General features: G+C 39.4%; 3 protein-coding genes and 1 pseudogene across 3 annotated transcripts; 2 read left to right on the top strand and 2 right to left on the bottom strand.

The window, feature by feature from the left end:
* The first annotated feature begins 158 nt into the window (after window positions 1–158).
* LOC135352489 (uncharacterized) lies at window positions 159–2904 on the top strand. Its single transcript, XM_064551666.1, has one exon. It carries the CDS (start codon window positions 837–839, stop codon window positions 2286–2288), a length of 1452 nt encoding a protein of 483 aa, XP_064407736.1. The 5' UTR covers window positions 159–836; the 3' UTR covers window positions 2289–2904.
* Window positions 2905–4051: 1147 nt separating this feature from the next.
* Window positions 4052–5628, bottom strand: LOC135352448 (uncharacterized). The gene is made up of 3 exons (XM_064551631.1): window positions 5612–5628; window positions 5074–5277; window positions 4052–4952 (listed from the first exon to the last, which is right to left on the bottom strand). Exons 1-3 carry the CDS (start codon window positions 5626–5628, stop codon window positions 4694–4696), a joined length of 480 nt encoding a protein of 159 aa, XP_064407701.1. The 3' UTR covers window positions 4052–4693.
* Window positions 5612–9180, top strand: LOC135352450 (uncharacterized; annotated as a pseudogene).
* Window positions 9181–13807: 4627 nt separating this feature from the next.
* Window positions 13808–15123, bottom strand: LOC135352490 (uncharacterized). Its single transcript, XM_064551667.1, has one exon. The coding sequence runs from the start codon at window positions 15024–15026 to the stop codon at window positions 13941–13943; it is 1086 nt and encodes a 361-aa protein (XP_064407737.1). The 5' UTR covers window positions 15027–15123; the 3' UTR covers window positions 13808–13940.
* Window positions 15124–18887: the final 3764 nt, after the last annotated feature.

Here is an 18887-nt window from a genome sequence, read left to right on the forward strand (position 1 = left end):
GGCCTATTCTTTTGTGAGAGTGATGCTTCGCACAAGATAGCGCATACGTAACTCGACTCCCAAACATTTGCACACAGACATGGGTAATTACGGTAGCTTTTACGGAGTAAGTGTTTTTACGTACACCTTTAGTGTTGTTCACTCAGGAATTCGCTCGTTTGAGTGAATACCTAAGCGAATTCTAGATACAATCATACTAGGCGTTGTTGACCTAGCGTATTTTAGAGACAAATTGGCCTGGGAACGAGGCTATAGCTGCCCCACAAACTTAATACGTTGCGTTTTGGGAGAGCATTAATTCATTATCCTCGAGACAGAACTGTAAATTAGTTTAGATTCGAGGTAGGGACCGCTATTTAGCTGCGGCTACTTTCTAAAATACAACCACCTCGCTATATATTTCGGCCAAGCTGTACTATCCTAAGGGTAACCGGATTATAATTTGAGTCTACTGTATATGCAGTATAGTTATAACCAGGAGTGCATGAATATAACATAACAACTCAGTTGGATGAATGGGCCTGTAGCCGCCTGTTTAATATTGTTGCTTCCCACTTTATACATAAAATTGCCAAACCCTGTAAATCTACATGCATGCATTTAATAACTACATGTAAATACTGTATTATAGCTGATTATACCAACAGTGTTGCCCACTATGCATGCCCATAGTAGTTACACAGCATAATTATATATGTAATTGTATTCATTGCATAGAGTCTATATATAGGTCTACTAGGTGTCTACACTATTGATAGCTAGTAAAATTTCGCAATCCTTTCTTAGTACCAACTTTTGTATCCGACACTGCAAATAGAGCAACAACACTATACAAAATGGCTATGCCCCTGGTCACCCTGCCTGATGCTGAGGAGGGTCCTATCACTGTAACAACACCCATTACTGACATCATTCCAAAGACCGCAGCAAGCAGTAAATGGAGAATCCTTGTGTATGGTATTAATGAGTCTGGTCAACAAGAGGCAAATGAGCACCATATGCATCTCCTGAGTGGTATTCTTGGGGAAAAAATCACTCCTGAGGAGCTAACCTTTCCAAATTTTCACTTTCCAAGAAATGGTGTTACGGTGACAGTCCGTATAGGATCTCATTCTGATTGCAAAATATCTCATGACGAAGTCGATTTGATGGTGTACTTCATCTCTGTGAATAGAAAAATCGTCAACCACTCCCATGTAGTTAAAATAGGAGAGATCACGACTGCACGCAGAGCTATGGTCTGGAAGCACTCTGTTATTGTGTTTACTGGTGTTGATGTCATTGCTGACGCGTATGCACTAAAGACTGGAGATGTAGATACACGATTGGAGGGAATACTGGACTCTTGGACCACTACAGTTCAACAAGCTCTTGACTCAGCAATCGGCAACGAAGTAGGTATCAAACCAGAAGAAGTGTTGATACGACCAGCAGGACGACAAAATCAGCTCGATCTACCAATTCCACATACACAATGGTTTTCACTTCTTTGGTTAGGATGCTTTCTGTCATCTAAAGTCAACTCGATACCTGCCATTCTAAAGGTGGCTCAAGGCAGGATAGCAAACATCGTGAAGGATAGTGACATAGACCACTTACAGTTGTTCGAGCAACATATTCAAGTCAAAGAAAATAGTATACAGCTCTCCCAGAATAAGAGAATCGATCTCGGTTCAGCTATTGCCGGTGCTGCTGTTGTTGGAGCCACAATCGGTGCTGTTATCGGTACATTGGCAATTGGTGTTCCTTCGTTTGGAGTAGCTGCTGGTACTGGGCTTGTACTGGGAGCAGTTATTGGAGGAGGATTTGAAGTTAGCATTGCAGGTGCTGCTCTGGGTGGGAACTACAAGGTGGCACAGGATAAGCAGATGGAAGAAATTGATGCTTCTGAGCTGAAGCTCTATTACGCTGAGTTTCTATCTCGAATTCCAAAAATGAGTGCGTATCTGACAACATGGGCTGAAAAACAACTCAATTGCAAGATCGTTGTTACTGGTGTGAAAGGTGAAGGTGTCTCCACAGTAGCAGCTGCACTAATAGGTAAACCACCCCGAGAAAGTGGCTCAGGTCTTTATCTGCAGCAAGTTATCCGTATGAAAGCAAATCTGCTCGTTTATGATTTCCAGGGTTTTCCAAAAGTGGGAGACAAGCAACTTAAGGCAAAAGAGCTAGTTGAGTTTCAAAAACAAAAAAAATACTCACCTGCTAGTATTTTGTATATCAATGACATCACCGAAAGAGGATTTTGTGTATTCTCCACACGTCAAGTACTTGGAGCGGCTGTGTGAAGTCAATGACAAGATTCTATGCAACACAGTTATTGCTCTCACTCATGCAAACGAGATGAGGGCTGAAATGAACAAGCGAAACGATCTGTCACAAACAAGCCTCCACCAGTTTTTCCATGATGAGCTCGAAAGCTGGAAGCTGCAAATATCCACGGTACTTGAAAAATACATTCATATCGACAGTGAAATCACCAAAAAAATCCCAGTAGTTCCAGTTGGAAATTCGAAGCAAGTGATCGATCTATATCCGATGACGAAGCTCCTTCCCCAGCCACCCAGTACCATTGGCTTTCCGAGATGCTTCTCCTCGCAATGCCAGCAACAAAAGCAGAAGGATTGCCTGCTCTTATCGAAGCTAATCAACAACGAATTAGTAGCAGACTATGTCATTATCCAGATAATGCTCCCGAACTAATCATCAAAGCCAAATGCTCAATGTTTTCAAAGGCTGGGCTACAAGATAAGAAACAGCCAGGAGAGGCGATCGGTATGATCCTAGGAGTTAAAGAATTAGAACCGGATCAAACCGAGTAAATTAACTGCAGTTTTTAGCCTAGTATCTAACACTATTCTATGCATGCGTGATAATAAGAGTGCAGTTTTAAAATCCATTTGTGCCAATGATCTCTATAATGAATTATAGCTTCAAACTTATTATGATGAATAAGCTACAACATTATTCAAAAATAACATCCTGTTTACCTGTGCATATACCTATAGACAAAGTACATTGTTGTCAAAGTGTACACCTGTGCATATATACCTACTGTACACAAAGCAAGAAAACCAAACATTGTCTTCACTATCACCTTTAATAGAATTCATTACCTGTTACACCTACAGTACATGTACATCCAGTCTACAGAGTTTAATACCAAAATAGGTGAGTAATTGTACTTAAAACTAAGATCTAAGAAATTGTGTTGATACCATTGTATAGGTGAATGAATAAGCTACAACATTATTCAAAAATAATTATTTTCCCAAAAGTTGCTGTAAGTGGGAAATCATTTTAGGTGAAAATGAGGGTGATCGTAAAAAAAAAATGTGTGTAACTATGGTGAGCCTTTTGTTTCAAAATGGCGATATAAAATACCATGTGTTGGTGTCCCAAAAATCAACTCGATGTGTTTTATCAACTCGATTTTATCGATTCATCTGGTAAGGATCGACTCGATGTGTTTTATCAACTCGATTTATGGACTGCTTCTGGTAAGGATCGACTCGATTCTAGGTCGCTAGGGGGAAAGGCGAGTTTCGAGGGCGATCTGATATGGCTGTACTCTAGCAATGAAGGCGCTAGGCTCAGACAAGGCACTGAGACTCTTGAGGCCACAGGCACGCCTACAGCAGCTCAGAGTAGCTCAGACGGGGACCTTCTAAGCCTGAGATCACACAGCAGCTACTTGCTATGTTTTATGAACTCAAGTAGACAAGCATTTAGTGATTTAATTACTGTGACCCAGCACAAGTAAGCTGCTGTGACCTTCTGCAGGCGTGCCTGGAAGGTCAGCTGCTCTGACCTGCTGTAGGCGTGCCTGTGGCCTCAAGAGTCTTAGTGCCTTGTCTGAGCCTAGCGCCTTTGTTGCAAGAGTACAGCCATAGATAGCCTCGATATCAAGCCGCCCTCGAAACTCACCTTTTCCCCCCAGCGGCCTGGAATCGAGTCGATCCTTACAAGAAGTAGTCGAGTTGATAAAACACATCGAGTCGATTCTTACCAGATGAAGTTGATAAAACACATCGAGTCGATCCCTACCAGATGAAGTCGATAAAATCGAGTTGATAAAACAAATCGAGTTGATTTTTGGGACACCAACACATGGTATTTTGTATCGCCATTTTGAAACAAAAGGCTCACCATATGTAACATTAATAATTTATTATTAAGCAACCAGAGCCACTACTTCTCTTGAAGTGTCCGACGTCGTCCACTTTTGTTTCTCCAAAATCTCAACATGAACCGATTAGAGCCTCGCTTTGCTTGGAATAATTATTATTGTGAGTACTGGATATCATTATAGATTAGACAACCACACAGTAAATGTATGTAGTAACACATATATAGTACCCAGAGTGGGTGTGCTACCACACTGCTAATTTACTAACTAAAAGTTTAGCTGTTTCTAATCCTCAAGACTCATCTTGTGTTTACGATACAAGGAGATAAGAGCACCAACTCCAATTGCGATTCTACCCCCGATTGCCCCACCAACAACAGCACCTAGTCCCAAGCCAGCACCATGCAGCTGCCATACCAAAAGACGGTATACCAATTGCCAACGCACCAATTGTTCCTCCAATCGCAGCGCCTAATTCCCACCCCAGTTGCAGCAATTCCAGTTAGAGCAACACCCATTGTAAGCTTTACACCAGGAGTAAAAACGATTTTTCATTCATCTGCACTAACTTTTAATACCAATCTTTTCTGCATCCTGTGTTTCCATTTTAATCAAAGCAGCTTGTGCGTTGCTTTTCATACGGAGTAGGCACTGACTCCACACATTGCTGATCCAATGTCTGTAACCAGGAAGATTTAACTTATTTGGATGACCAGCTGGTACGACAAGGATACTATCAACAATCTTCTTATCGACCTCTAGGTTTTTTGTATCGTCTCTCGCCACTCTGTGATTCGTTCTTCTACTCCGTCCTTCAGCTTGGCTTCAAGTGTTCCTTTTGCTTTTAAAATTGCAATTCTTGCATTCGCAAAAGTAAGAACAAAAACGGCATTCTTCCAGCACTGCTTACCAAACAGATTATTTATCTTCTGAAATTAGCGTGCAAATCACTTCGCATTTCTTCCATTGAAATGCAATACAGCATCAGATCAATTTGAGTGCATTTTTGTTGCATGTCTTGTAAGTACTTCTCATCGCCAGTTCCGTCTTGCAGGCCTGGCGAGTCCCAGGCACGGATTTTGATGCCATCTTTCGGAATCCTGAAAATGCATGAACCTCGCTTGTACAAGGTGCATGTCTGTTTTTCCCTACATCAAAAATGGTCTTACCAAGAATAAAATTCAAAAACTCTTCCCTGCTCCCGTTTTGCCTGTCACAAAAATTCCCATTTTTAATCAATTTCTTGATATCTTCTTCTCCTCTGATGTTAAATCTTCCACTGAGTCTGTTACTTTCTCGAAATCAATTTTTTCAGTCCCTACTTTTTTTAGCCATGACTAGATCTACATGTATTATCTACTAAGAGTAAGGGTCTTCTTATTTATTGTAACTTCTTTGATTCACTAAGGAAGTCTAGATGTACACTAATAGTATTTCTAAGAATGTCAGGTGATTCCTATCATGCATGCAGGAACATAATACTTATAAGGCCTGTGCATGCCCATGCATAATTGTATCCATTATCATTATCGTGAGCCACTCTTGTTTAGCTATTATAACCATCGTGAGACTGCAGGTATCAAATATGTTTCCAGCAGTCTACAAAGATGGCAAGACCAAAGTAAATCAGTTAATATCTTAGTGACTGGTAAGACAGGGACAGGAAAATCTGCCGTTGTTAATTCTATCGTTGGAAAAGTCACTAAAGGAGATAAAATATAGCATACAATAAAACATGTTGGCGATGTGCAGCTGCAAGTATGGGACTCCCCTGGATTGCAAGATGGCACTAAAAATGAGGCAGGTTTAATATATGTTTGTGAAATTTCGACAATGTACTCTGCATTTGATCTCATAGTGTACACAATGCGTATGACACAGACGAAAATTCTGAAGGCCAATTGTAGGGCTATGCAAATCCTATCCCAGCCAGACGCACTAGGACCAAATATGTGGCACAATGTGATCATTGTCTTGACCTTTGCCAACATAGCTGAAGCTATGATAGCCGAATGCAAAGTCGCAGATCCTACGTTAATTGATGTCAAGATTCAAAAGATATTTAGAGATGATGTTGAATCTTCTATCTCAGCAATTCGCACGGTTCTTATTGAGAGTAGTGTTGGTTTGTCTCAGAATCTTGCTGAATCGATACCAATTGTGCTTGCAGGTTACACCACTGATCCTGCGACTCTCCCCAAGTACATGCAGTGGTGGTATCTGCGATGGAAAGAGAACCACTGGCTCAGCGACCTTTGGATTAAAGCTCTCGAAGTGACGAAGCTATAGATGTTTAACCGGCTATGATCAAATTGAATGAAAATTGAATGGCTGAAAGCCAAGAGGAGTATGATGGCAGACTGAGTTTCAGAAATTGACAAACAAATTCCTATAATTTTCGAAGCTAAAGGTACTGAATTAGGTAAAAAGATATACAGCATTTTCACCGGAGTTGGGACAACAGTGGGTGCTGCCACAGGGGCTGGTCTTGGATACATTCTGAGTATTGGGATACTGGTTAACCAGGAACACAAAAACAAGATCATTACTGAAGAGGAAAATCAACATTATAACAAGTGCTTTTGCTAAACGTATTAGAGTAGTTTACTTTGTATGTTATGTTCTTTATTCAACTATTGTTGACACTGAACCACACAGTCATTATAGAAGAGGAGCTTGATGAAACAACAGTCTATCTGGTGGCTTGATGAATGGATTTTCAAGGATATAGAAGCCGGAGGATAGAAGCATGTACATTTATATACAATGCGAGGTTTATTGCGTTTCCTGTCAATGAATGATTCCGAGCAAAGCGAGGTTATGTTTGGGTCCTATTCGAGATTTTCCGTGGCGGTGGTTGACGTCGAGGCAAAAGGAATAACAGCTAGGACTCTGATGGAAATGTAGGCTTTGATACTTAGGGTGGAAGTTACGTACGTATCACCACGAGTACATTAAATGTATCCTGCATGGTATCACCAAAAAGGCATTGTCAAGCCCTTTTAGAACTACACCATCACATGTACATGCATGCATGGTTGCCCTCATAGCAGGAAACAGTTCTGAATACCATTAGATTTAGTATATACACACGCAAAGGACACAAACACGACCTCTAGCTGATAGAACGATTACACGTATTATGTACGTGTAATCGTGTTATATTATTATAACAACAACAACAAACAGTACCAAAGTCAACAGTCACTGAACACATGCAAAATGACAGAAACCATATAGTGTGTCTAGGAATGATTAATTTTGCTGCATCCTCATCTGTATACCAAGTATTTATAGATTACGTATACACATTAAATATTATTTTCTGTAGAGCTGCACTGTAAACGTACATACAAGCGTAGTGCTGCATAACTATTGTAAAAAGGAAAGTTGTATATAGTACTGATACTGTATATACGTATCACCAAAAAAGGCTCATCAAAAAGTCATTGTCAAGCCCTTTTAGAAATTACCATGCGTACATAAAGTCTATTTGCATTCAGTTTAGCCTCGGAAAATCTTTGTTCAATTATGGCTTCATTTAAGGTTGACTAGCTGGTATGCCAGGGACTTTTATACATTACTTTTAGCTGGTTGGAGCTTATCACGTCACCTAGCATAATTTTATAGATATAGAAGCGATTTTTAACAAGTAATTCAATGGTTAATTATATGAAATTTTGAAACGGAGAAAACTATGACAAAGTTATGACAACATTATGAGCTCAGCACAAAGTTGACATCACATGCATGCATGGTTGCCCTCATAACAGGAAAACAGTCAGGACAAAACATACATGATCGACCTCTAGTTGATACAGCCCACATATTTTAGAACCATGCATGCAGCACTCTTGATAACAGCGACAAACAGTAGCAAAGTCAACAGTCACTGAAAACGTGCAAAATGGCAGAAACCATACAGAGAGACTATTCCTACTACAGAAGGTGGACGTATGAGTTTCCAATTGGTATCCTAGCAGCAATTCTCATTGTTGGATTGATTTCTATTATCTTGACATCTATTTGCAGAAAAGTACTGCCAAAATGGACAAAGAAGTCGTATGTCGACTATCCATGGCAGATTCGTTTCTTTCTCGATGGTTTTCGAGACGTAATGCTCCGTACAACCAACTCTTCCTACTCTTTGAGTTTGAACACGAGAAAGCAGTTAAGAAACACGAGTACCGACTGTATGGAGTCCAAGTTCACCTCTTTGTACTACAGTATCTCTTCATTGTTCTCCTGACTATCCTGTCTGTTTGCGTACTTACATTCTGGAACAACTTCCTGACTGAATCTACTGTGGACAACTGTGATTCGCTATTATGACTGCTTTCCAATGCACCGAGCAAACCAGACACCTATTTCAATACCTGCAATTACAAACTGTGATGACTTCTCGATCAACGAAAACACTACAGTACTCTGCTACCGATTGGTGTACAAGTACTCTGAAGGACTTGGAGAGGCTGGTGGGTTCTTGTTCTCCATGCAAGTGATAACAAACCTACTCATCTATTGCATTGTCAGAATGGTTAGAGCAATGCTCAAGATAACAAAAATAGCACTCCGTCGAAAAATTTCTCAGTCAAACCGTCAAGAGCTGGACAAAAAATGGGTTTTACGTATCTCTCTTATTTCTAGAGTTTCAGTTGTACTGATTGTACTGGTATTGTATTTCTTGATCATTGTACTGGTTCCGTTATGGCTACTTTTAGACAGGCAAGACTTCGGGGAAACTCTTAGGACACCAGATCGTCAGCTGCAGCTGTATCTATATGAGTACACACTCTTTGTATTGTTTTTAGTCCCATTGATTGTGGGGGGAGGGATATACGGCAGTCAGCTATTCAGCTCCATTGATGTCAAAGCATATATCAACCCGCACGAGGCTCAGAGAAATACTGGTGAGGGGCTAGCAAATGAACAGCATTCTCAGAACAATGAAACAGTGGAAAACCAAGACAAGAGATAGGAGAATGACTTAAATCGTTTACTGATGTTGTAACATTATTATACGTCTGAAAAATATTGTTTGTTTTATGCTATTTACTTCAGCTGTATTTACATGCATGCTGTCTGGCCATCTGCATACTCTATAATAATTATATCAATAAGGGTTGCTAGCCAGTGCCATAAACTTCAGGCATAGTACAAGGAGGGACATTTTTTTTAGGGTGGGTATTGTCTTAGCAGGCAAATATTAAATTATCGCAATCCTTACGAATATTCAACTATATATACCGTATAGCGGGAAATTTTCGCAGGTGCAAATTTTCGCTAAATAGCTCGAGAGCCCTCAGAAGAAATGTTCGCGGTTCAATGCCAAGAAACCACATCCACCAATTAACTTTGCATGTGCAAACGTATAAATACCGGTGAGTAGGCAAGTTCATTCTGGCGTTAACTGCTCTGCTGTTAAAAAACGCAAAATTTTCCCCACGCGAAAACTTCCACTCTACGTACGGTATTACAATCATGGGGAACATTTCATAATACATGTACACTGTAGTTATCAGGAAGTTGTAACATTATTTTTGTGGAATTGTAAATCGAAGCCTTACTAACTGAGACTCTTATATTATTTGTCTTGCAACCAGAGTGTTGTACACATTACGTGAAAATTAGTAGTACCGGTATATGTATAATAGTAGAATCTAACTAACAGAGGGCAATATAAAGCAGAGGAAATATTAAATCAAATTTTAACACCCTAATGATAAAATGTGGTGCATTCAGACATCTAGAATCACAGCAGAGTCAGCAAAGAAGCCTGAAATGTTAAAAATAGGGCACCTGGAACGGAATAAGCTCACAGTATAGAGCCAGCAAAGAAGGCTGGAGTCTTCCCAGGTAAACAAATAATTATGGCTCCACATGGCTGTAGTGCACATGTGTATAATGGCCTGCCTCGAATTAAAGCCAAGTTTCTATCACCAACGTGCAAGGTAAGCTTCTTAGCCTTTGATTTGACAACAAATCCACTATTAAAACTAATAACTTGTTGTGTGGAGGCTATCCATGCTGTAAACTATGGCAGCCAGGTGAGCAGACTCAGAATACATAAACAAACAGAAAGACAGACAGATGAACGAACCAACGGACTACAATAACCCGTGGCTGCGTTTACGTGCCTCAGGTTAATAGTGCATTATATTAAAATCAATGGGCCATGCAATCAATTTCTTTTTTCAAATAACCCATGGCTGCGTTACATGCCTCGGGTTAATAGTGCATATATTAATCAATGGGCCATGCAACCAATATGTTTCTTTTTTTGAAAAACACATCACAGAATGTCAGGTTGTAGCTACTGTAAAAAAAACTATAATACTTATTATTATGCTGACACCTTCAGCTATATATATAACCTTGATAGTTTTAGAACGCTATATACACCCTGAATGGTATAAACAGTGGATAAAAGCCTAAACCACAATAGGAAAGACCAACAAACAACTACTACGTACTTTTAAGCTAATAAGCTATGTCTATTTGTGTTGAGTTGGAATCAGAGGAGGCTGGGAACCACTTGACCTTAGCTAATTAAGGCCACTAATTGGATTTTTCCAAACTTCTCTTGCAGACTACAGTAGACTCTCGGTCACCAAGGGCTTGGGACAGTGCAGTTTGGCCGGAATAAAAAGGTGGCTGCATTTCTGAAAATAGCCGCAGCTAAAAAGCGACCAATATAATGTCCCGAGGATAATGCTTTCTATTTAAGTGTAATCCTGCCAAACCCCACCCAAAACATCATATCCGGCCGTAGTTAAAAACCTAGTTTGGGGCAGTCAGAACTGTCCCATATACGGAATAGCGAGTTGGCCGCACTTCAGGGCGGAGTTTGTGCAGTAAAGATCAATTAAGCTAATTGATTGCCATCATGCACACTGACAGCTGCAATGCTGGTCCGATTCTATACTAACAGTTATTGTCTGTCAGCCCAGACAAAGTAAGTTGTTATACCGACAATTATATAGTGATGATATAGTATCAAGGGCGTATATATATGCATGCCCTTGATAGTACTATATAACACACCATGCACACTGACAGCCACAATTCCTCACCTTGGTTTGGCACACCGAGACGTCATTTGCATGGCGAGTAGCTGAGGCCGGGTGTATATACGTTTGGTACCAACCTCATATGATCCTGACATAGGTGTCGTTTTGCATGCATCTAAGAATACTTTGAGGCCGCCAAAAACATCAAGAATATCCTCAGCATAATATTCTGGCCATTATGTATAATATAGAAAAGGGGAGGAGTTTAACTGGGGTATTAGGTGTCGCTGGATTGGGTTACCCGGCAATGTGGAAAATAGGCAGAAATTGAGGTCAGTGGGGGTGTTGCAGAAATCTGCACGTGAATTGGGCGAGGTAGCAGCGATTAAACTTTTAGCGAAAATCATTCAGAAGGTATCAAAATTAATAATGGTAAAGACAACTAGCTAGTGTCTCTTGTGTTTATCAGTAGCCATTGGCAAGTAACAGATATAGCTCCCTTATACAGGTAATTATGACAGGTTTTTTCACAATGCATGTACATCGGTGATCCTAATCCATTATGCCTTGCACTTCATATCACAGATGCTCTTTATGTTCACAATGCTTGTTGTACATCCTAATCCATTATGCCTTGCAGTTCAGATTACAGATGCTCTTTATGCATGTACATCCTAATCCATTATGCCTTGCACTTCACTCATAAATTATTACAGACTGATGCTCTTTATGCATGTACATCCTAATCCATTATGCCTTGCACTTCACTCATATTACAGACTGATGCTCTTTATGCAATGTACATCCTAATCCATTATGCTTTGCACTTCATATCACGATGCTCTATAATTAGCGATTAATTTGCATGCATGCATGACTTTTCGGTCAACTGCTCATTCAGACAATCAATTGTATTAGCGTATAAGACGAATGAATTATAATGGGGTTAGGGGAAAGGGCTGGAATGATCGCTTAACTGGTATACGCTGTGCACAATTCATGGTACAGCTTTCTGTGATCGTCTTTATACTAGTTCTGAGGTATTTCTTGCATTTCATAACAGATATAGCCAGCTAAATAGACAAAGGATCCATTATATCACGCCTGCATGTGAGCCAATATAATTATACCATGGCATGTGCCAGTGCATGCATGCGTGTACTTGGTTATAGTTATGACAATTATTATGCATGCTATTTACAATAATTATATGTACTAAACAATATGCACTAAGACAACATACAAGACTTTACTTTTAAGACTATATAAAGGACCTCACAATATCACGCTTACAATAATTATATTAAAGTGGTCAGTATGCTGTATTCTACATGCATGGCTCAAGTTGCAGCCAAGTTCTTACCAAGTTATTCATTTTTTATCCTCTTCATCTTCTTATTCCTTCGATGTAGAGCAACAAGCAACGCCACTCCAACACCACCACCACCTCCAACTGTACCACCTATACATGCTCCTAGAGCGAGCCCAACTCCAGAAGCGATTCCAAATGTAGGAATGCCTATCAGAAAAGTACCAATGAAAGCACCAGTAGTCACACCTACAGCAACTGCAGCTTCTTTGGCTACACTTTTATCAACCAGTTTGAATATGATTGGTTGATCTGAGATATCTTTGTCAAAATCATCTGGTTTAATATCCTCTTCATTTCTAAATCTGTCAATTGATATTTTCACCATCGCAGCTTGGGCTTTTTCTTTCATCACAAAAAGTGACTCGGTCCAGAAGTTACTCAGCCAATACTTTTGGCACACTAAATCATGTTTTTTCGCAAGCCCAACTGGAATTGTAATCACATTTTGTGCGATTACATAATAATTATATGCATAGACAGAGACATTCGTGACTGAAATAATAATTATGTTCCTCTATACAGAAGATGAGGATTTAACAATGGTTTGGGGTTTAGGAGCAAGCAGGTTCTGAAAGCCCTGCCCTAACACTTTTTTTGCGCATGCATGTCCACCCTCGTCATTCTATCTTGCTGCTGAATGCATGCATATATAGGGTGTGTATAGAACAGTATCTATTATATAGATATGTAAGATTAAGATATAACATATGTATGTAAGATGCATATAATTATATCTAATGTAGATGTTTGGAAAAAACAAAAATGACAACTTGAGCAACCTCGGCGTCAGGCCAAGCGGAACCAGCCGCCCCTGTCACAGTGCTCCCACCAGGTAGGGAGCAATCCTTTCGCCTTCTCCATGCTTATTTCAGCCACAAGTGTCTCTAAAATTACTGCCCATGTGCATGCGTACTTTGATTAAAGACGGTGGCATAAAATAACCTTTGAACCCTAAACTCGTATTCATCGCTCGATGAATGACCTACCATCGCTGGATGTATAGAGTGCATCCCTGGATAAATATGTACATCGCTGTATAATAATAATAGAGACATCGCTCAATGATTGTAACACATCGCTGATAATTACATCGCTCGATCATTTAATACATCGCTTGATAATTGTAATACATCGCCCGATAAAATACCGCCTGCTGTTGGAAATGATCAACAATTTTGAAACAAACGGCTAACCATAGCATTTTGTATCGCCATTTTGAAACAAAAGGCTCACCATGCATACCTTTTACTGGTCTAATTTCTACACTCTAAGTAATTTGTAAGTACATTATTGTCAGTATACTGGATATCATTATAAATTAGATAATAAAAACAACCACTCAGTACGTGTACGTAGTAACATAGTACCCAGAGTGGGTGTGCTAGCTAATACCACACTGCTAATTTACTAACTAAAAGTTTAGCTGTTTCTAATCCTCAAGACTCATCTTGTGTTTACGATACAAAGAGATTAGAGCACCAACTCCAATTGCAATGCTACCCCCGATTGCCCCACCAACAGCAGCACCTAGTCCCAAGCCAACGCCAGCTGCAACACCAAAAGACGGTATACCAATTGCCAACGCACCAATTGCTCCTCCAATTGCAGCGCCTATTCCCGTCCCAGTTGCAGCAATTCCAGTTAGAGCAACACCCATTGCAATTTTTACACCAGGAGTAAAAACGATTTTTCGCTCATCTGCACTAACTTTGCCAATCTTGTCTGCATCCTGCTCTTTAACAAATCCATCCTGTGTTTCCATTTTAATCAAAGCAGTTTGTGCATCGCTTTTCATACGGAGTAGGCACTGACTCCACACATTGCTGATCCAATGTCTGTAACCAGGAAGATGTGACTTACTTGGATGACCAGCTGGTACGACAAGGATACTATCAACAATCTTCTTATCGACCTCCAAACTTGTTAGTGTTTTTTGTATCGTCTCTCGCCACTCTGTGATTCGTTCTTCTACTCCGTCCTTCAGCTTGGCTTCAGATGTTCCTTTTGCTTTCAAAAATGTAACTCTAAAATTTGCAAAAGTAAGAACAAAAACGGTATTCTTCCAGCACTGCTTACCAAACAGTTTATTTATCTTATGAATTGCAGTGTAGTGAACATGCAAGTCACTTCGCATTTCTTCCATTGAAATACAATACAGCATCAGATCAATTTGAGCGCATTTTTGTTGCATGTCTTTTATGTATTTCTCATCGCCAGTTCCGTCTTGCAGGCCTGGCGAGTCCCAAGCACGAATCTTGATACCATTTCTTTCGGAATCCTTAAAATGAACCTCGCTTGTACAAGGTGCATCTTTGGTTTTCCCTACATCAAAAATGGTCTTACCAAGAATAAAATTCAAAAGAGAACTTTTCCCTGCTCCCGTTTTGCCTGTCACAAGAATTTCAATTGAATTCCCATTTTTAATCAATTTCTTGATATCTTCTTTTTCCTCTGATGTTAAATCTTCAACTGAGTCTATTACTTTCTCGAAATCAATTTTTTCAGTCCTTGCCATGACTATACATGTATTATCTAAGGGTTTTGTAACTTCTTTGATTCACTAAGGAAGTCTAGATATATATGTACACTATATAGTATATTTCTAAGAATGTCAGGTGATTCCTATCATGCATGCAGTTATAAGGCCTGTGCATGCCCATGCAACCATTATATCATTATCGTGAGCTACTCTTGTTTAGCTATATAACCATCGTGAGACTGCAGGTATCAAATAATTATGTTTCCAGCAGTCTGCAAAAAGTTAAGAACATGGCAAGACGAAAGTAAATCAGTTAACATCTTAGTGACTGGTAAGACAGGGACAGGAAAATCTGCCATTATTAATTCTATCGTTGGAATGCAAGTCACTAAAGAAGGAGATACTTTGAAACCACAAACCAAGAAAATAGAGCGAACAATAAAACAAGTTGGCGATGTGCAGCTGCAAGTATGGGACTCCCCTGGATTGCAAGATGGCACAAAAAATGAGGCAGGTTATGTTTGTGAAATTTCGACAATGTGTTCTGCATTTGATCTCATAGTGTACACACTGCGTATGACACAGACGAAAATTCTGAAGGATGATGCCGATTGTAGGTCCATGAAAATCCTATCCCAGCCAGATGCACTAGGACCAAATATGTGGCACAATGTGATCATTGTCTTGACCTTTGCCAACATAGTTGAATCTATAATAGCCGAATACAAAGTCGATGACTCAGATTCTACATTAATTGATGTCAAGATTCAAAAGATATTTAGAGATGATGTTGAATCTTCTATCTCAGCAATTCGCACGGTTCTTATTGAGAGTGTTGGTTTGTCTCAGAAGCTTGCTGAATCGATACCAATTGTGCTTGCAGGTTACAGCACTGATCCTGCGACTCTCCCCAAGTACAGTGGTGGTATCTGCGATGGAAAGAGATATCACTGGCTCAGCGACCTATGGTTGAAAGCTCTCCAAGTGACGAAGCTAGATGCTTAACCGGCTATGATCAAATTGAATGAACATCGAATGGCTGAGAGCCAAATGGAGTATGAATGGCAGACTGAAATCCACAAAAACTGAAATTGCCAAACAAATTCCCATAATTTTCGAAGCTAAAGGTGCTGAAATAGGTAAAAAACTATACAACATTTTCACCGGAGTTGGGACAACAGTGGGTTCTACCACAGGGGCTAGTCTTGGATACATTTTGAGTATTGGGATACTGGTTAACCAGGGACACAAAAACAAGATCATTACTGAAGAGGAAAATCAACAGCTTCAACAGGAATGCATGGCGGCTCGGGTACTATGAACCACTTTGTTTGAACTCTATAACGAGTTCTTTTGCTAAAAAAAAGGCATTATAGAAGAGTTAATTACTTTGCTTTGTATGTTATGTTCTTTATTTAATTATTGTTGACACTAAACCACACAGTTATTATAATATATAGAAGAGGAGCTTAATAGAAACAGCAGTCTATCTAGTGCATGGCTTGATGAATGGATCTTCAAGGATATAGAAGCCGGAGGATAGAAGCATGTACATTTATATATACAATGTAGAGCATTTCCTGTCAATGAATGATTCCGAGCGAAGCGAGGTTATGTTTGGGTCCTATAATTATCGAGATTTTCCGTGGCGGTGGTTGACGTCGAGGCAAAAGGAATATATACCAGGACTCTGGTGGAAATGTAGGCTTTGATACTTAGTAAATGTACTTCTCAAACGATTCCAGGCACATGCAAACTACACCATCTCTAGCTACTGATACAGTATAGTACTGCAGTCAGAAGATGGACACTGAGATTATCAGTAGAAACTGAAATTCCACTAGAGAATATTTCGTGATTGGTTTGCACAAAAAAATGGGTGGTTAGCTAGGGTGTTTCCAAGTAAAACCACACAACTCACTATAGTTTGTACAATTTCTTTACCCCAGCTCACAGGCCATGAAATGCAGCTTATTCAAGTATCCCAGCCTCAGAAATAGATAATTTTATACGTTGCCTACATGATTTTATTTCGATTAATCATCAGATCAGAACAGGTCGAATTTATCCGATTAAAGCTGCATCAGAAATACTGACCAAACATTTGGCCTAGGCTTGTTAATGTTTTAAATGTTAATGCTAATGTTTTATGCTGCTCAACTTTTATGAAATCACCATTGCTACAACTAAAACGTACAATTGTTAGTTTTAAACGTAGGTAATGTCGCTCATCAACTTAAAACCTACGATATATTGCTAATTGCAATATTGCCACAACAAAGGGCCTCACACACAGCTTACTTACTAAGGAAAAGTGCACAGTAATAATTGCATGGGAATGCAGAAATGCTTTGCAAAATTTTTTTAAGGACTGTTTACTTCTCTAAAACCACAAATATTGCCCTAATCGAATCCCAGAATCAAACTTGTCACACTTCAAGAGAATGGTATAAGGAACATGATACTCAAAAAAGTACAGGAAAAAACAGCGTTTTTTGAGAAGTCAGACTTCAAAGAACACTAATTAGATGCAATACCAAAACTTTATCAAGTGAAGCCATACAACATACCGAATGATGCGGAATTTCTTAGGCAACAAGATGATATACATTCATAGTCTTGAATGTTAATGGTTAGAAAGTTACAGTTTAACTAACAGCAGCCAGTTTCTAAAAGTGGGGAAATTCTGATTAACTTACAATGTAATGTCAGAAGCCATATTGTTCACAAACCCAACATTTTTTCTGAGATGTTATCATACTATTCCTCACATATACCAAGTTTCATGCAATTCTGCAGACGTCACGTTTTAAATTTCGTATAAATTATGGAATTGTCTACATGTATTGCTTTACACAATACAAAATTATTCACGAGCAAAAAAAGTACATTAGATTCTTGGGCCCGCCCGCTTTTTTTAAAATTTGGTAACAGCACATTTTTTGAACTTTGTGGGCTATCAGGAAAAAAAGTCGTTTCCCCACATCAAATTTGATAAAAAGGCCTCAGAAAGTACTTTACTTTGTTGGCATTAAGGGGGCACTTCCAAACTACTTTGACATTACATTACATTTCTTAATGTCATTTATGACGTTAGGGAGAAGGGAGGGTCTTGGGCTGTGACGTTAGTATTGACCATAAAGTTCAGGCATGCTCGAAAAAGGGCGTGGCTTGCAACTAGTCATGTCACTGAGGCAAAACTGCTTTGTTGGGAAGTTCTCACAGACAAGCATAAGCCCATATATTTGACTGTGACGTTAATAGTCAAATAATGACGTAAGAAATGCAAAAATAGTTTGGAAGTGCCCCCTTAATGACTTTACAATGACAATGAGTTGTTTCCATGCACTTCTTTATAAAATGCACTCCATTTGTGACACTTATCATGAATTAATAATTATACCTTAACAACGAGCTCATGTGGTAACACCTGAGTACATTTAGACTACAGTTAAAGCCTATAATTATACTAAGGCGTGTGCATTCTGGATTTTGTATTTAAGTGTGTACGAAAATTTCGCGCTACACGGTAGTTGTCATACTGACAATAGTGATATTATGGATACCGTATAGCACGAAATTTTCGAGGGGCTTAATTTTCGTGGATTTCGTGGGTTAGAATTCTACACGAAAATTAAGTCTACGAAAATTGTTTTTTAATTAGAATTACCTGCTATCATGCAAATATTTAAAGGCGTGGCTTCCAGTAAGCAGTCATTCCGCGAACATTGTAACGAAATGGCTTTTAGAGGCCAATCCACGAAATATAAGTGCCTCGAAAATTTTGCGCTATACGGTATAGTACTACTGTTATAGCACATGATTGCCATCATGCACACTGACAGCTGCAATGATGGTTGGATTCTATACTAACAGTTATTGTCTGTCAGCCCAGAC

This window comes from Halichondria panicea, chromosome 1 (assembly GCF_963675165.1).
Source record: "Halichondria panicea chromosome 1, odHalPani1.1, whole genome shotgun sequence".
Classification (NCBI taxonomy): Eukaryota; Metazoa; Porifera; class Demospongiae; order Suberitida; family Halichondriidae; genus Halichondria; species Halichondria panicea.